This window comes from Thalassophryne amazonica, chromosome 5 (genome assembly GCF_902500255.1).
Source record: "Thalassophryne amazonica chromosome 5, fThaAma1.1, whole genome shotgun sequence".
Classification (NCBI taxonomy): Eukaryota; Metazoa; Chordata; class Actinopteri; order Batrachoidiformes; family Batrachoididae; genus Thalassophryne; species Thalassophryne amazonica.
Genome location: NC_047107.1, coordinates 23810909 through 23827918, shown reverse-complemented (window position 1 = coordinate 23827918; position 17010 = coordinate 23810909). Strand labels below are relative to the sequence as shown.

The 17010-nt window shown below is 40.7% G+C and overlaps 1 protein-coding gene across 2 annotated transcripts in view; it reads left to right on the top strand.

Moving 5' to 3' along the window:
* Nucleotides 1–17010, top strand: part of rorb (RAR-related orphan receptor B) — a 77360-nt gene that overhangs the window by 58718 nt on the left and 1632 nt on the right. For both annotated transcript variants that reach the window (XM_034169800.1, XM_034169799.1), the window contains exons 6-9: nucleotides 2837–2969; nucleotides 3046–3153; nucleotides 3417–3527; nucleotides 5119–5231. In XM_034169800.1, the coding sequence (XP_034025691.1) occupies nucleotides 2837–2969; nucleotides 3046–3153; nucleotides 3417–3527; nucleotides 5119–5231 (465 nt within the window). The remainder of the gene's footprint in view (nucleotides 1–2836; nucleotides 2970–3045; nucleotides 3154–3416; nucleotides 3528–5118; nucleotides 5232–17010) is intronic.

The window sequence follows — 17010 nt, the reverse complement described above, 5'->3', positions numbered from 1 at the left end:
AACTTCCTGCGTTTTACATGGCCAGTCACGTGGCGGTTTGACATCTTCTGTCAAAATGCGTGCACTGACAAACGAAACAAAAAGGCAATTTGATGACACACAGACTCAGAATGAATAAACAGCTACCTGACTGGAGGTGATTTAAATCAGCACGTGCTTCTTCACCTCCGTGAAAATAGGACGCATGTTGAGATAAAGGTAGATGCCAGGGTTGTCACTTAGCAACACACGTTTTGTTTTGACTGAATGCAGAAAGGTGATGACTGCATGTGAAATGGGAAATTTCAGTTTCTGTACACAGCCTGAAATTCAAACTTGATATGAAAAATAAATAGAAAACTCAACCTGTGGTCTGCTGCACAGCAGGTAGCTCAGTGGGATCAGAGCTGGGCAACAAATATGTAGACTTCGGTTTGATTCCCAGTCGCACTACCTGTCCATGTCTTTGGATAAGACACATACACTCGCACAAATATTTAACCCTAACTTTTAAGATTTATGTAATTTTATTACATGACAAATTCCCATTTACTTTTTTAGATAATTTTAATACAAACCTACCAAATAAACCTTACATGATGCATATTCATTACTGTAATAAATCCTATTTATTTGAAATGCATAAACTTCAGCTTTATGTATTTAGTATTAATAAAATATAATTACTCTAAATCAAAAGTAATGACAGTATTAATTTAAAATACATAAAGTATATTGTTTGAATTGCATAATAATTATGTTACCTATAGAAGATAAATTTCATATATAACTTAATTATTATGCAATTCAAACAATATACTTTATGTATTTTAAATTAATACTGTCATTACTGTTGATTTAGAGTAATTATATTTTATTAATACTAAATACATAATGCTGGGGATTATGCATTTCAAATGAATAGGATTTATTACAGTAATGAATATGCATCATGTAAGGTTTATTTGGTAGGTTTGTATTAAAATTATCTAAAAAAGTAAATGGGAATTTGTCATGTTATAAAATTACATAAATCTTAAAAGTTAGGGTTAAATATTTCTGTGAGGGGGGTAACAGAAAAAATGAATTATTTTACATGTTGTGAACATTGGGCTTAGTGCCATAAAACAAACCTGAGGTAATTTGTCATGTTCAAATATTTGTGGTAATGTTTTCACCGGCGTTTGTTTGTTAGCAGGATAACTCCAAAAGTAATAAATGAATTTCAGTGAAAGTTGGTAGACATCAGCAGGTTTTAGAGCCTGTGTCACCGTGGAACAGACTGCCTGTTGACATTAGAAACTCCAGTTGAATGTTTTCAGGCAGTTCTTAAAAGTTATTTAGTACATCCGCCAAGGACATAATGAAAGCATCAGTGTTTATTTATTTATTTGTCTCTCTGTTAGCTGGATTACGTCAAAAGTACTGCACACATTTTGATGAAATTTTCACCACAGACAGATATTAGGCCATGGAAGACTCCATTAAATTTTGGAGATGATCCGGATCTGGATTCTAGATCAATATTTCACTTTATATAGGCTTTGAAGGATTACATCATAACTACTTCACAGATTCTCACCAAATTTGCACCACAGATAGATATTAGGCCATGGAAGACTCCACTGAATTTTGGAGGTGATCTGGATCTGGATTGGTGGATGTCAGTAATCTATTGTTTTGCTCTTGTTTTATTTGCTTATCATTAGTTTTATTGTTGGTCTGAATTATATTTGCTGTTTTTAATTTTTATTTCTACTTGAAATTTTATATGAACAGTTTTTATCTGATTTAAGATGTTAAGCACTTTATTTATTTCTCCATAAACAGCTCTATAACTAAACATATTATTATTATTATTATTATTATTATTATTATTATTACACCCACCAAGGACGTAATAAAATCATCAGCACTTATTTATTTATTTGTCTGCCTATTAGCAGGATTACATCAAAACTACTGCACAGATTTTGACAAAGTTTTCATCACAGATTGATATTAGGCCATGGACTCCATTAAATTTTGGAGGTGATCCAGATCCGGATCTGGATTCTGGATCAAGATTTCACTTTACATAGGCTTTGAAGGATTACATCAAAGCTATTTGACAGATTCTAACCAAAGTTGCACCACAGATAGATATTAGGCCATGGAAGACTCCACAGAATTTTGGAGGTGATCCGGATTCGGCTTGGCAGACGTTAGAAATCTCAGCTTGCTCTTGTTTTATTTGAATGTTTTTATTATTAAGAAGATAGGGCAGCACAATGGATTAGTAGTTAGTGCTGCTGGCTCACAACAAGAAGGTCATGGGTTTGATTCCCACCTGTGGCCTTTCTGTGTGGAGTTTGCATGTTCTCCCCGTGTTTGTGTGGGTTCCCTCCAGATGCTCCGGCTTCCTCTCCAAAGACATGCAGATTACACGAAATGAAAACTTTAAATTGTCCGTAGGTGTGCGTGCGGGTGTGAATGTCTGTATGTGGCCCTGTGACAGACTGGCGTTCTGTGCAGGGTGTACCCTGCCTCACACCTTATGTCTGCTGGGATAGGCTCCAATTCAGGTTTTTTTAAATATGTCAAGGAAACATAACACAGAAGTATAATAAAAAATAATGCCAAATATCCATAACTTTTTGAGATCAGTAAACATATTGGTGCAGCGCTGCTCAGCACTGTGAGGTCTGTGATGCCAGTTATCATCCTTGCCCATTTTGGGGTAATCCTGCTAACAAAACTAAAACCTTATTTCCTTGATGGAGATAATGAGTGTGAGGAAGATACGTGGAAGGACAGCATCATTTATTTATTTTACTGAGATGGAAAATAATTTCATCATCCCCCTCCAAAATTTCAGCCCCGGGACGTGCTATGGCAGCAGTGCGCCATCCAGATCACTCATGCAATCCAGTATGTGGTGGAGTTTGCCAAGCGCATCTCAGGGTTCATGGAACTGTGCCAGAATGACCAGATCCTGCTCCTCAAATCGGGTGAGTGCAGGAAGGATGGAAATCAACACTGGGTGATTTTTAATGGTGCTGGTGTAACCGTACTGTTTTTCACCAGGTTGTTTGGAGGTGGTGCTGGTGAGGATGTGCAGGGCGTTTAACCCTCTCAACAACACCGTGCTGTTTGAAGGCAAATACGGAGGCATGCAGATGTTCAAAGCTCTAGGTAGCATTTTCTACACCACCCGATTGTTCTGTCAGCTCATTTTTATAATGTATTGGTTACATACATTTGTCTCAAGTTCATCTTTAGTGATAAACTCTGGTTAAAAAAAAAAGAAAATCTGGGGAAAAAAAATCATATTGAGACAACATAGGAATCCACTTCAAGATGTGTTCTTTTGTTGCTGTTATTGTTCATCATCACACACCATAATAAGTCTGACGAAAAGCTTTAAAACATTTTTTTAATCTTGTTTCCACTCGCAGGTTGTGATGACTTAGTGAGCGCCGTCTTTGACTTTGCCAAGAGTCTGTGTTCACTGCAGCTCACCGAGGAGGAGATTGCTCTGTTCTCAGCAGCTGTTCTTATTTCCACAGGTCAGTGCACAGCCATTCATAAAAAAGAAAACCTAATAAAAGTCAAAAGTAAAAAAAAAAAACAACAACAACCTATATGTCATATAAACCGTTAATAATTGTTTGACAATTCTTTGTTGTACTTTATTTCATTCTTGTTATTGATAGTATGGCAAAAGTAGTTGGTCACTCCTTTCAGTATGGTCTGCTTGAGGTTTCTTCCTCGAAAACACGGAGTTTTTGAGGAAGAAAACCTACCAAGGCCCCTGAGCAAGCACATTGGCAATGAAGTAAGGTTTGACGTCACGCTTGTGACATGGCTTGTGTTGTGATTTGCTGCTTTATAATTGAATTGAATTGAACTAGAAGAGTACTCGCTGGAAATTCAAGCTCTAAACCCCTTTTTCACAGTGTTGTAAAAAATAAAGTTTAATTATATCATTTCAGAACTGGTTCATAAGTACAGTATCATACTGTATGTATCTATCTCAATACACTGAAAAAAAAAGCTACATGACTTAAATACACTGAAAAGAAGTCATTGGATTTACATGATTTACAGTAAATATGTACATTGATTACACATGATCAGAATGTATCCAATAACATAATTTTATGTTGTTGTATCTCCCTGAGAAACAGAAGAATATTTTGTTATTTGGGCTCATTCTCATCATGTGCAACCAATGTACAGGGTGACACCCCCCCCCCCCCCAAAAAAACCCCCCAGAACCCATAGAAATTGCAATAGATCCTACAGTCGTCTTCCCCAACATGTCTTCGTACATTGGTTGCACGTGATCAGAATGTATCCAGTAACATAATTTTATGTTGTTCTATCTCATTGAGACACAGAAGAAAATTATGTTATTAGGCACATTCTCATCATGAGACTATTGTTCCAATTGTCTTCCCCAACATGTCTTGGTCAACCAAGGAAATGACATTTTGCCTTGAGGCCTATTTCACCAACAAATCAAACCATTTGGAGCATAATTTGTAAAGAACATAATTTTTATACAAAGCGATCAAGATAACTGAAATTTTGAGGAATGATCATACACAGACTGAAGTTTAAGTCCTTTGTAGGATTTATTACAATTTTTATGGGTTCTGTTTTTTTTTGGGGGGGGGGGGGGTTACCCTGTACTAGATAGATAGATAGATAGATCGATCGATCCTTGGCACAATGTATTTGGCACATGTTGATGCCATCGTAAATGTAATATGGCAGATAGCCGCTCCATATTCTCTGGTTCTGCTTGTGGTTTCTTCCCGCTAACAGGGAGTGCCCCCATACACTTGCCCTTGTGGGAATGTTGAGTATCTTAAATTGCTATAATACAGAGTATGGTCTAGATTTGCTCTAAATGTAAAGTGTCTTGAGGTGTTGACTTTTGGTGGTTTTGTGATTTGGTGCTTTATAAAGATTATTTATTTTTCCATTTGAGCAACTTCACCAATTTTTGTTCTAATCAATTCACTTTTTCTTTAACCCATTAGGCACAAGTGAAAACAATACCTTGTTAGTGTTAATGAATATTTATAGACAAACAACAGCCCTCTGGGCTTCTTAAGAAATAATATCTACCCTTTTGGTTTTCTTCTTTAGATCGACCATGGTTGATGGAGCCTCGGAAAGTCCAGAAACTCCAAGAGAAGATCTACTTTGCTCTGCAGCACATTATGCAGAAGAACCACATGGATGAAGATGCACTGGCTAAGGTAAGTCAAAACATATAACTGTAAAGCACTTTCATCTTTTATGAAAGTTTAGGTTATTGGAGCCACCAAAGCAGCAGTTCTCCTGGCCTTGGGAGAAATGTGAATGAATGTTAAAAAACAAAGCTCATAAAATTTATTTCTTATGCTGCCAACATTAAACTATTTGAAATAGGGTGGGGCTTAGTAGGCACGGAGAAACCATTTCAAGCCTGGATACCATCTTCTTTTTTAACTGATGATTAACGTTTTTGTCTTTCAGCCTCACCCCTCTCATGTCTGTTGGGGTTCATGAGGCCAAAGCCAATTTCATCTGAATCAGCACCACTTAAAGTGACTAAACCACACTTACAATCCAGCATCAGCATCTGCTTTGTTAGCATCTGTAAAGTCATCACTTCACACAATACGCAAATTCAACTTCAACAAACTATAATCAGTATCTATAAAATACTGTATAATTTGCCAGCATTAAACAAGAAAAACAGAGAAATACTAGGTGATCGCCGGCCACTAGCCCTAAACTTCACTAAAAGACCCAGAATTTAGGTAAAGTTGAGGCCGCAGCCCGCTCCATTTACTAATAAATTTATTAAAAAAGTAAAAAGCGTACAACAAAACTGTACCAGTATGCTAGCTATATGAAAGGGAAAATAAGTGCGTCTTAAGTATGGACTTGAAAATCTCCACAGAATCTGACTGTTTTATTGACGCAGGGAGATCATTCCACAGAACAGGGGCACGATAAGAGAAAGCTCTGTGACCCGCAGACTTCTTATTCACCTTAGGGACACAAAGTAGTCCTGCACCCTGAGAACGTAAAGCCCGGGCCGGTACATAAGGTTTAATTAGGTCAGCTAGGTAGGGAGGTGCCAGTCCATGAATAATTTTATAGGTTAGTAGCAGAACCTTAAAATTTGATCTCACTGGGAGAGGAAGCCAGTGAAGAGACGCCAAAATGGGTATAATGTGGTTGTACTTTCTGCTTCGTGTCAAAAGTCTGGCTGCAGCATTTTGAACCAATTGGAGATGCCTAATGCTAGACTGCGGTAAACCAGAAAATAGAACATTGCAGTAGTCCAATCTAGAAGAGATAAATGCATGGATCAGGGTCTCAGCATCAGCCATAGACAGGATGGGACGAATCTTCGCTATATTTTGCAGGTGGAAGAAAGCAGTCCTAGTAATATTTCTAATGTGGAGGCCAAAGGACAACGAAGGATCAAAAATTACCCCAAGGTTCCTCACTTTGTCAGTGTGATGTATGACACACAAGCCGAGGCTGACCGTTAACTGGTCAAATTGATGCTGATGTTTCACTGGACCAAGAACCATCATTTCAGTCTTATCAGAGTTTAAAAGTAGGAAGTTTCTAGACATCCAACTTCTCACTGCTGCAAGGCAATCTTCTAAGGATTTTATGTGAACGAGATTACCAGCAGTTATCGGCATATATAACTGAGTATCATCTGCATAGCGGTGAAAGGTAATCCCAAAACGCCGCAATATGTGCCCAAGTGGTGCTATATAAAGGGCAAAAAGCAGGGGGCCTAAGACAGACCCCTGTGGAACCCCAAATTTCATGTCACTAAGGTTAGAGGTAGTGTTACTATACAAAACACAGTGAGAACGACTCGTCAAGTATGACGTCAGCCATGCAAGGGCACTCCCAGTAATCCCAAAATGATTTTCCAGCCTATCAAGTAGAATATGATGATCCACTGTATCAAATGCAGCACTGAGATCTAACAGCAACAGAACCGTAGTGGTGTCCGAAACCATTGTACGTAAGCAGAAGATCATTCATCACTTTAGTGAGAGCCGTCTCTGTGGAATGATATGTTCTAAAAGCAGACTGCAGTGGCTCAAAGAGATTATTCTCAGGAAGATAGTCTACGAGCTGCCGTGACACCACTTTTTCCAGAATTTTAGAGAAAAATGATAGATTTGATATCGGCTGATAGTTTTTCAATACACTAGGGTCAAGATTTGTTTTTTTAAGTAATGGTTTAATCACTGCAGATTTGAAACATTTAGGAACAGATCCAGAAGTTAAAGAAAGATTAATGATTTCCAGCACAGTCGGCCCAAGAGTGGGCCACAGGTCCTTAAACAGTTTTGTTGGTATAGGATCAAATAAACAGGCTGTGCTTTTTGTTGACATTACGAGTTTTGTCAGCATGCCTAGTGACATACTATCAAATACTGTAAATCTAGGTAATACCTCAGTAGTGGCACCCACCTCAATAGCAGGGTGTAGTGGCTGGGTTAATGCATGCCGGGATATGTTTAACCTGATGTCTTCTATTTTCTTCCCAAAGTAATCCAGGAAATCTTGTGCTGTAAAAGGAGAGCGAACTACAGGTGGTTGTCCATGCATAAGTGTGGCCACCATGTCGAACAAGAACTTTGAGTTATGCTTGTTTTTGTTGATCAAATCAGAGTAGTAAGTCCACTTTGTAGCCAATAATGCATGCTTATAGTCTAAGATAGCATCACGCCACGCAAGGTGAAATACTTCTAATTTTGAATGACGCCATTTCCGTTCTAGACCTCTTGCTTTATGCTTGAGGTCACGCAGATAATCATTGAACCAAGGTGACTGTGATTTGGGGGAGCACGGTTTTAACACAGGTGGTGCAATCATTTCAAGTGTAGTTTTGAGCACTGAGTTTAAACTATCCACAAGTCTGTCTACTGACTGGGTATTTGTCAAATGTGAAACTAAGACATCAGGCAGTCTAGCTTCGAGTTCAGTCTTAGTTGAGGAGTTGATGCATCGCCGTAATGATATATAAGGTTGCTGTTCCACTAAACACGGCAGCGAGACTATAAACTTAATAAGTGAGTGATCAGACACCACTGATGTAAGAGGCATGATGTCAATATTCGTGACAGCAATACCACGTGCAAGAACCAGATCCAGGGTATTTCCACTAATGTGCGTCGAATCCCGAATGCATTGCCGAAATCCTAATGCATCCACAATTTCCATAAATGATTTGCAGAGGGGATCAGAAGGCTTATTTATATGAATGTTAAAGTCACCAATGATCAGAATGTTATCTACACTAGTTGACAAGTTAGAGATGAATGCACCAAATTCATCTAAGAATTCAGAATATGGGCCAGGAGGCCTATATACAGTGACAAAGTAATACGACTGATTTTTATTCTTCTGACCTTGGCAATGTGTAATATTCTGAGCAGAGCGGAGAATCAGATGCTCAAACGAGTTATATTTGTAACCCCCAACAGCTAATAAGCTAAACCTAGATTTATAAATAAGAGCAACACCCCCGCCTTGCTTCGTATCACGAGGGACTTGACTAAATGTATATGCTGGTGGGCAGGCCTCATTTAAGGGGAGGACAGCTGTAGGTTTAAGCCAGGTTTCACATAGCCCAATCATATCTAAGTGATGATCAATAATTAGATCATTGATCAACAATGATTTTGAGGACAGTGATCTTATGTTAATGAGACCCAGTCTAAGGACCTCAGTGGGGTTGACAGTTGAACTGTTTGGGTTTAGGGATGGTTCCAGAGTAGCATATATAAGATGCCTAGAAGTAGGTTTGGGTTTGAGACATTCCATGTGCGTTGTAGGTAGCAGACACGAAATCTTTGCTATTGCTGGAACAACCACTGGGCCATCCTCAATTTCAACATCATCCAATATACGAGGTCTGTTAGAAAAGTATCGGACCTTTTTATTTTTTTGCAAAAACCTGATGGATTTGAATCACGTGTGCTTGCATGAGCCAACCTTGAACCTTTGTGCGCATGCGTGAATTTTTTCACGCCTGTCGATTGCGTCATTTGCTTGTAAGCAGCCTTTGTGTGAGGATGGGTGTAGTCTCTCTGTGTTTTTTCATTCCAAGGAAGAGGTGATTAGATTTTGGAGTAATATGGTCAGAGGTCAAGGCTGAGGAAAATTTGGTTTTAAAAAACTTGTTAAGAAGCCTAGATGGATTCTAAAGCAGACATGGGATGGGATGGGATCTAAAGAATCCATTAAATTAAAGTCTGGGAGCATGAGCTGGTACCTCGCTTAGCCACATCCACAACACCAAGGAACTGCCATGGGTCCTGGAGAGCAACCAGCCAGCCAGACAACTAGTCCACAGTAAAATATTCATGATTGATTGGTATAAATGGCTCCATAATGAAGTCACATAGAAGTCATATGGTTAAGTCATACATAGTCAAAAAGACCATTACATAGTGTGTTGTACATGTCACCAACTGATTCAAGATGTGGAGGGACTGTCTTGGATGAGACATCTCTTCAACATTGCATTGAGGTCTGGGACAGTGCCTAAGGAGTGGCAATTCTTATCTTTATCTTTATCAATTTAGGGTGGTGGACCCCATATTTGAAAAAGGGGATCACCGGGGCATCACACTATGCAGCCTCCCTGGTAAAGTCTACTCCAGGGTTTGGGAAAGGAGGGTTCAGCTGATAGTCAAACCTCTGATTGAAAAGGAATAATGCAGGTTTCGGCCTGGTCCTGGAACAACCAACCAGCTCTTCACTCTCACAAGCATCCTGGAGGGTGCCTGGGAGTATGCCCATCCAGTGTACATGTGTTTTGTGAACTTGGAGAAAGTGTACGATCTGGTAGCCCCAGAGGTGCTGTGGAAGTATGGCGTGGGGGGGGTCTGTTCTCAAGGGCATCCAATCTCTGTACTCAAAAAGTGAGAGCTGTGTAAAGGGGCTCGGCAGTAAGTCAGACTTGTTTCCAGTGAAGGTTGGCCTCTGCCAGGGCTGCGCTTTGTCACCAATCCAGTTTGTGATATTCATGGACAAGATATCGAGACATACAAGGTGCCTTCAATAGGTTTTGAGATTTTTTTCGTAGGGACACCTTTTTCCTCAAACAAGCACGAAACTCTAGTCCCCTTCAAAGTACTCCCTTCCAGATGCAATGTACTTGTTGTATCGTTCCAACAACTTCTGGAAGGCCCCCTGGTGTGAACGTGTCCACGACCCTTGTCACAGCCTCTTTCATCTCCTCAATGGTTTCAAAACGACTGCCTCTTAGGTTTTCCTTGAGCTTGGGGAACAACCAAAAGTCACAGGGAGCAAGGTCTGGACTGTAGGGAGGGTGAGGAACTATCTTGATGCCCATCTCGGTCAAATAGTTGGAAACACGGATGGAGTTGTGGACTGGTGCATTGTCCTGAACTTTGCCCAAATCTTCCGCATGTTCAGTTCATCATGAATAATCGTGTGCACAGTTCCCACACTGACTTCAAATTCTACACTTATTGTCTCTATTGACACTCGACGGTCCTCATCCATAAAAGTACCTCTAAATCTGAGGCCATGGTTCTCAGCAGGAAACCGATGGATTTCCTACTCAGGGTAGGGAATGAGGTCTTGCCCCAAGTGAAGGAGTTCAAGTACCTTGGGGGGTTTTTTTTTATGAGTGAGGGGACAATGGAGCATGAGATTGGCCGGAGAATTGTTGTATGGTATTAGATTCGCTCTACTGTACTGTTGTGACAAAAAAGGAGTTGAGCCGAAAGTCGAAGCTACTGTGTACAAACAGAGCGGGCTTGCTACCGTGTACAAACAGAGCATCAGCTGTCGGCCCATTCCCTCTAAAGTCTACAGTAGTTTTGAAGTGCAATCATTTCTGCTTCAACTGTCACGTCCCATACTGGGTGCTGTAGTTTATCGTCCTCCCAAATACAACAAGGATTTCATCTCTGAAATGTCAGATTTTTTCTCAGAAATAATACCAATTTATGACAGTTTTTTTTCATTTGTGGGGACTTTAACATTCATGTCTGTTGTCCTTCCAGTCAGCTGACAAATGAGTTTAAAAGCCTTTTGGCCTCTTTAGATCTGACTCAGTTTGTAAATGCTCCCACACATCAGCGCGGCCATACATTGGACCTAGTTATCTCCTACGGTCTCCCATTGTCTGTCTCTGAAATATGTGACACCTGTATCTCTGACCATTTCCCCATTATATTTAATTTCACTGTCTGTCCCCCAGCAACTAAAACACTTGCCCCTGCCTGTGGCCGCCGTACCATCACTTCAGACACAGTTAAAAAATTCATTGCAGCCTTTGTGAACTCCAATATACATGTTGAACCAACTTCCCAATCCCCGGACGAATTCCTTGCCTCATTCTATTCCACCTGTTCTGGAATTCTGGACACCATTGCGCCTGTCAAATTTAAATCTACCTACACCAGACCCCTGGTTGAATGACACCACCCGGGCTCTGGGGAGGCGTTCTAGGCAGGCTGAACGCAGGTGGAAAAAAGACAGACTGCATGTATCACTGGAGATGCTTAGGGACTCCTTCTCTGATTACCAACATGCAGTAAAGGAGGCAAAGTGCAAATATCTTTCCAACATAATCTCTACCAGCTGCAACCATCCCCGTGCATTATTCAATACAATTCAATCAGTCGTAAATCCTACAGATAAAAATTTCAATAATGCAACCACGTCAACTTGTGAAGAGTTTCTTCAATTCTTCGTGGACAAAGTGGCATCTGTCAGACAAAGTATAAAACCAAACCACCATATCCCTACTTTGTCAAGCTCACCTCCCTCTGTTGTCTCCAGTTCCAGTGTCCTCAAAGAGTTTGTGCCAGCGTCTCTCTCTCAGCTCTCGGAGGTTGTTCAGAAGTTGAGACCTACCACCTGTCCCCTGGACATAATTCCACCAAAGTTGCTGAAACAAATTTTTGACACAGTAGGACCAAGGCTTCTTTTATTTTTCAACAACTGCCTAAGATCTGGGACTGTTCCGGCTGTTTTCAAACAAGCTGTGGTCAGACTGCTGCTTAAAAAACCAAACCTTGATCCAGGAGTACTGTCAAACTTCAGACCAGTGTCCCACTTGGCTTTTCTCTCTAAAATTCTAGAGAAGCTTGTTTTTAATCAGTTGCTGTCTTTTCTGGACCAGAATCAGATTTTTGATCAATTTCAGTCAGGTTTTCGTACACGCCACAGTACTGAGTCCGCACTGTTGAGAGTCCAAAATGACATCCTGTTGTCCCTGGACTCAAAGAGACCTGTACTGTTGGTAATGCTTGATCTCACTGCAACATTCGATACAGTGGACCACTCCATCCTCCTGAACCATCTAGCCCAGCAGGTGGGCTTTCAGGGTCCTGTGCTGCAGTGGTTCAAGTCCTATTTGAAAGCTTGTCTCTTAGTCTTGTCCATCCAAATTGAAAGTCCCAAAAACCAGTTTTATTTGTTGTTATCTATCGTCCTCCTGGTCGTTACTGTGAGTTTCTCTGTGACTTTTCGGACCTTTTGTCTGACTTAGTGCTTAGCTCAGATAAGATAATTATAGTGGGCGATTTTAACATCCACACAGATGCTGAGAATGACAGCCTCAACACTGCATTTAATCTATTGTTAGACTCGATTGGCTTTGCTCAAAATGTAAATGAGTCCACCCACCACTTTAATCATACCTTAGATCTTGTTCTGACATATGGTATGGAAATTGAAGACTTAACAGTATTCTCTGAAAACCCCCTTCTGTCTGATCATTTCTTAATAACATTTACATTTACTCTGATGGACTACCCAGTAGTGGGGAATAAGTTTCATTACAGTAGAAGTCTTTCAGAAAGCGCTGTAACTAGGTTTAAGGATATGATTCCTTCTTTATGTTCTCCAATGCCATATACCAACACAGGGCAGAGTAGCTACCTAAACTCTGTGAGTGAGATAGATTATCTCGTCAATAGTTTTATATCCTCATTGAGGACAACTTTGGATGCTGTAGCTCCTCTGACAAAGAGAGCCTTAAATCAGAAGTGCCTGACTCCGTGGTATAACTCACAAACTCGTAGCTTAAAGCAGATAACCCGTAAGTTGGAGAGGAAATGGCATCTCACTAATTTAGAAGATCTTCACTTAGCCTGGAAAAAGAGTCTGTTGCTCTATAAAAAAAGCCCTCCGTAAAGCTAGGACATCTTACTACTCATCACTAATTGAAGAAAATAAGAACAACCCCAGGTTTCTTTTCAGCACTGTAGCCAGGCTGACAAAGAGTTAGAGCTCTATTGAGCCGAGTATTCCTTTAACTTTAACTAGTAATGACTTCATGACTTTCTTTGCTAATAAAATTTTAACTATTAGAGAAAAAATTACTCACAACCATCCCAAAGACATATCGTTCTCTTTGGCTGCTTTCAGTGATGCCGGTATTTGGTTAGATTCTTTCTCTCCGATTGTTCTGTCTGAGTTATTTTCATTAGTTACTACTTCCAAACCATCAACATGTCTATTAGACCCCATTCCTACCAGGCTGCTCAAGGAAGCCCTACCATTAATTAATGCTTCGATCTTAAATATGATCAATCTGTCTTTATTAGTTGGCTATGTACCACAGGCTTTTAAGGTGGCAGTAATTAAACCATTACTTAAAAAGCCATCACTTGACCCAGCTATCTTAGCTAATTATAGGCCAATTTCCAACCTTCCTTTTCTCTCAAATTTCTTGAAAGGGTAGTTGTAAAACAGCTATCTGATCATCTGCAGAGGAATGGTCTATTTTAAGAGTTTCAGTCAGGGTTTAGAATTCATCATAGTACAGAAACAGCATTAATGAAGGTTACAAATGATCTTCTTATGGCCTCAGACAGTGGACTCATCTCTGTGCTTGTTCTGTTAGACCTCAGTGCTGCTTTTGATACTGTTGACCATAAAATTTTATTACAGAGATTAGAGCATGCCATAGGTATTAAAGGCACTGCGCTGCGGTGGTTTGAATCATATTTATCTAATAGATTACAATTTGTTCATGTAAATGAGGAATCTTCTTCACAGACTAAGGTTAATTATGGAGTTCCACAAGGTTCTGTGCTAGGACCAATTTTATTCACTTTATACATGCTTCCCTTAGGCAGTATTATTAGACAGCATTGCTTAAATTTTCATTGTTACGCAGATGATACTCAGCTTTATCTATCCATGAAGCCAGAGGACACACACCAATTAGCTAAACTGCAGGATTGTCTTACAGACATAAAGACATGGATGACCTCTAATTTCCTGCTTTTAAACTCAGATAAAACTGAAGTTATTGTACTTGGCCCCACAAATCTTAGAAACATGGTGTCTAACCAGATCCTTACTCTGGATGGCATTACCCTGACCTCTAGTAATACTATGAGAAATCTTGGAGTCATTTTTGATCAGGATATGTCATTCAATGCGCATATTAAACAAATATGTAGGACTGCTTTTTTGCATTTGCGCAATATCTCTAAAATTAGAAAGGTCTTGTCTGAGTGATGCTGAAAAACTAATTCATGCATTTATTTCCTCTAGGCTGGACTATTGTAATTCATTATTATCAGGTTGTCCTAAAAGTTCCCTGAAAAGCCTTCAGTTAATTCAAAATGCTGCAGCTAGAGTACTGACAGGGACTAGAAGGAAAGAGCATATCTCACCCATATTGGCCTCTCTTCATTGGCTTCCTGTTAATTCTAGAATAGAATTTAAAATTCTTCTTCTTACTTATAAGGTTTTGAATAATCAGGTCCCATCTTATCTTAGGGACCTCATAGTACCATATCACCCCAATAGAGCGCTTCGCTCTCAGACTGCAGGCTTACTTGTAGTTCCTAGGGTTTGTAAGAGTAGAATGGGAGGCAGAGCCTTCAGCTTTCAGGCTCCTCTCCTCTGAAACCAGCTCCCAATTCGGATCAGGGAGACAGACACCCTCTCTACTTTTAAGATTAGACTTAAAACTTTCCTTTTTGCTAAAGCTTATAGTTAGGGCTGGATCAGGTGACCCCGAACCATCCCTTAGTTATGCTGCTATAGACTTAGACTGCTGGGGGGTTCCCATGATGCACTGAGTGTTTCTTTCTCTTTTTGCTCTGTATGCACCACTCTGCATTTAATCATTAGTGATTGATCTCTGCTCCCCTCCACAGCATGTCTTTTTCCTGGTTCTCTCCCTCAGCCCCAACCAGTCCCAGCAGAAGACTGCCCCTCCCTGTGCCTGGTTCTGCTGGAGGTTTCTTCCTGTTAAAAGGGAGTTTTTCCTTCCCACTGTCGCCAAGTGCTTGCTCACAGGGGGTTGTTTTGACAGTTGGGGTTTTTCTGTAATTATTGTATGGCTTTGCCTTACAATATAAGGCGCCTTGGGGCAACTGTTTGTTGTGATTTGGCGCTATATAAATGAAACTGATTTGATTTGATTTAACGGACAGGCACTGTTTTCATCAATGGCCACTCCTCTTCTACCGCCCGACTGTCTTCTGGTGTCCCGCAAGGCTCCATTTTTGGCCCAGTTCTGTTCTCTCTTTACATGCTGCCTCTGGGTTCAATCATCTCTAGCCATAATGTGTCTTTTCATATGTACGCCAATGATCTTCAAATCTATCTACCAGTCTCACCAGATTCTCTAGATGCATTTTAGACCATCAACACCTGTATGAATGACATCAAGCACTGGCTCACACAGAATTTCCTGAGTCTAAATGAATCCAAAATGGAATTTTGTCTATTTGGCACCACAAGCCCACTTGCCACTGTCTCAAACGGTCACTCAGTTCCTCACCATAACACCGTAATCAGAAGCTTGGGAGTTCACTTGGACACTGGCCTAAATCTCCATAAACAAACTGACTCTGTTGTTAAGATAAGCTTCTTTCAGCTCCGCATTCTCACAAGAGTGAAACCCTTCCTCAGTTGTTGTGACCTGGAGAAAGCAATCCACGCATTCATCAGCTCACGCTTAGACTACTGCAATGCTTTGTACATTGGACTCAGTCAAACATCTTTACACGGATTACAACTGGTACAGAATGCTGCTGCCTGGCTCCTCACAAATTCTCGTAAACATCACCATATCACACCTGTTCTGCGCTCTCTCCACTGGCTGCCAGTGTAATACAGGATCCAATACAAACTTCTCCTGTTTGTTTTCTGCTCCATCCACAGCTTCGCACCTGCGTATCTATGTGAGATTCTGACTCTTCACCAGCCCAGCAGATTTCTACGATCTGCACAGCTCTACTTGTTGGAGCAGCCCAGGTCTCGAAGCAAACAGTGGGGTGATCGTGCTTTCGCAGTAGCAGGTCCTAAACTTTGAAACTCGCTGCCCCTTGACTTGCGTGCCATCTCGGATCTGCCCCTTTTTAAAACAAAACTCAAAACGTATTTGTTTAGATGTGCTTTTGATACTTAGTCTTTTTAGACTTGGGAATAAAATTAATCCGTGTTCCTCTTTTTAACTATATTTTAAATGCGATTTTTATATGTACAGCGCTTTGGTCAACTTAGGTTGTTGTAAGGCGCTTAACAAAGTAAATTTGATTGATTGATTGAAGCTCTCGATCTACTGGTGAATCTTCGTTCCTACCTATGGTCATGAGGGTTGGGTCATGGCCGAAAGAACTAGATTGTGGGTACAAGCGGCCAAAATGGGTTCCTCAGGAGGGCGGCTGGTGTCTCCCTTAGAGAAAGGGAGAGAAGCATGGTCATCTGTGAGGAGTTCAGAGTAGAGCCACTGCTCCTTTGCATTGAGAGGAGTCAGCTGAGGTGGTTTGGGTAAAGACGCCTCCTGGGCACCTCCCTAGGGAGGTGTTCCAGGCACATACAGCTGGGAGGAGACCCCAGGAAAGATCCGGGGCTAGGTGTATATCTCCACACTGGCCTGGGAACGCCTCAGGATCCCCCACTCAGAGGTGGCAAATGTGGCCTGGGAAAGGGAAGTTTGGGATTCCCTACCGAAGCTTTTACCGCAGTGACCCGATCCCGGATAAGTGGTTCAAG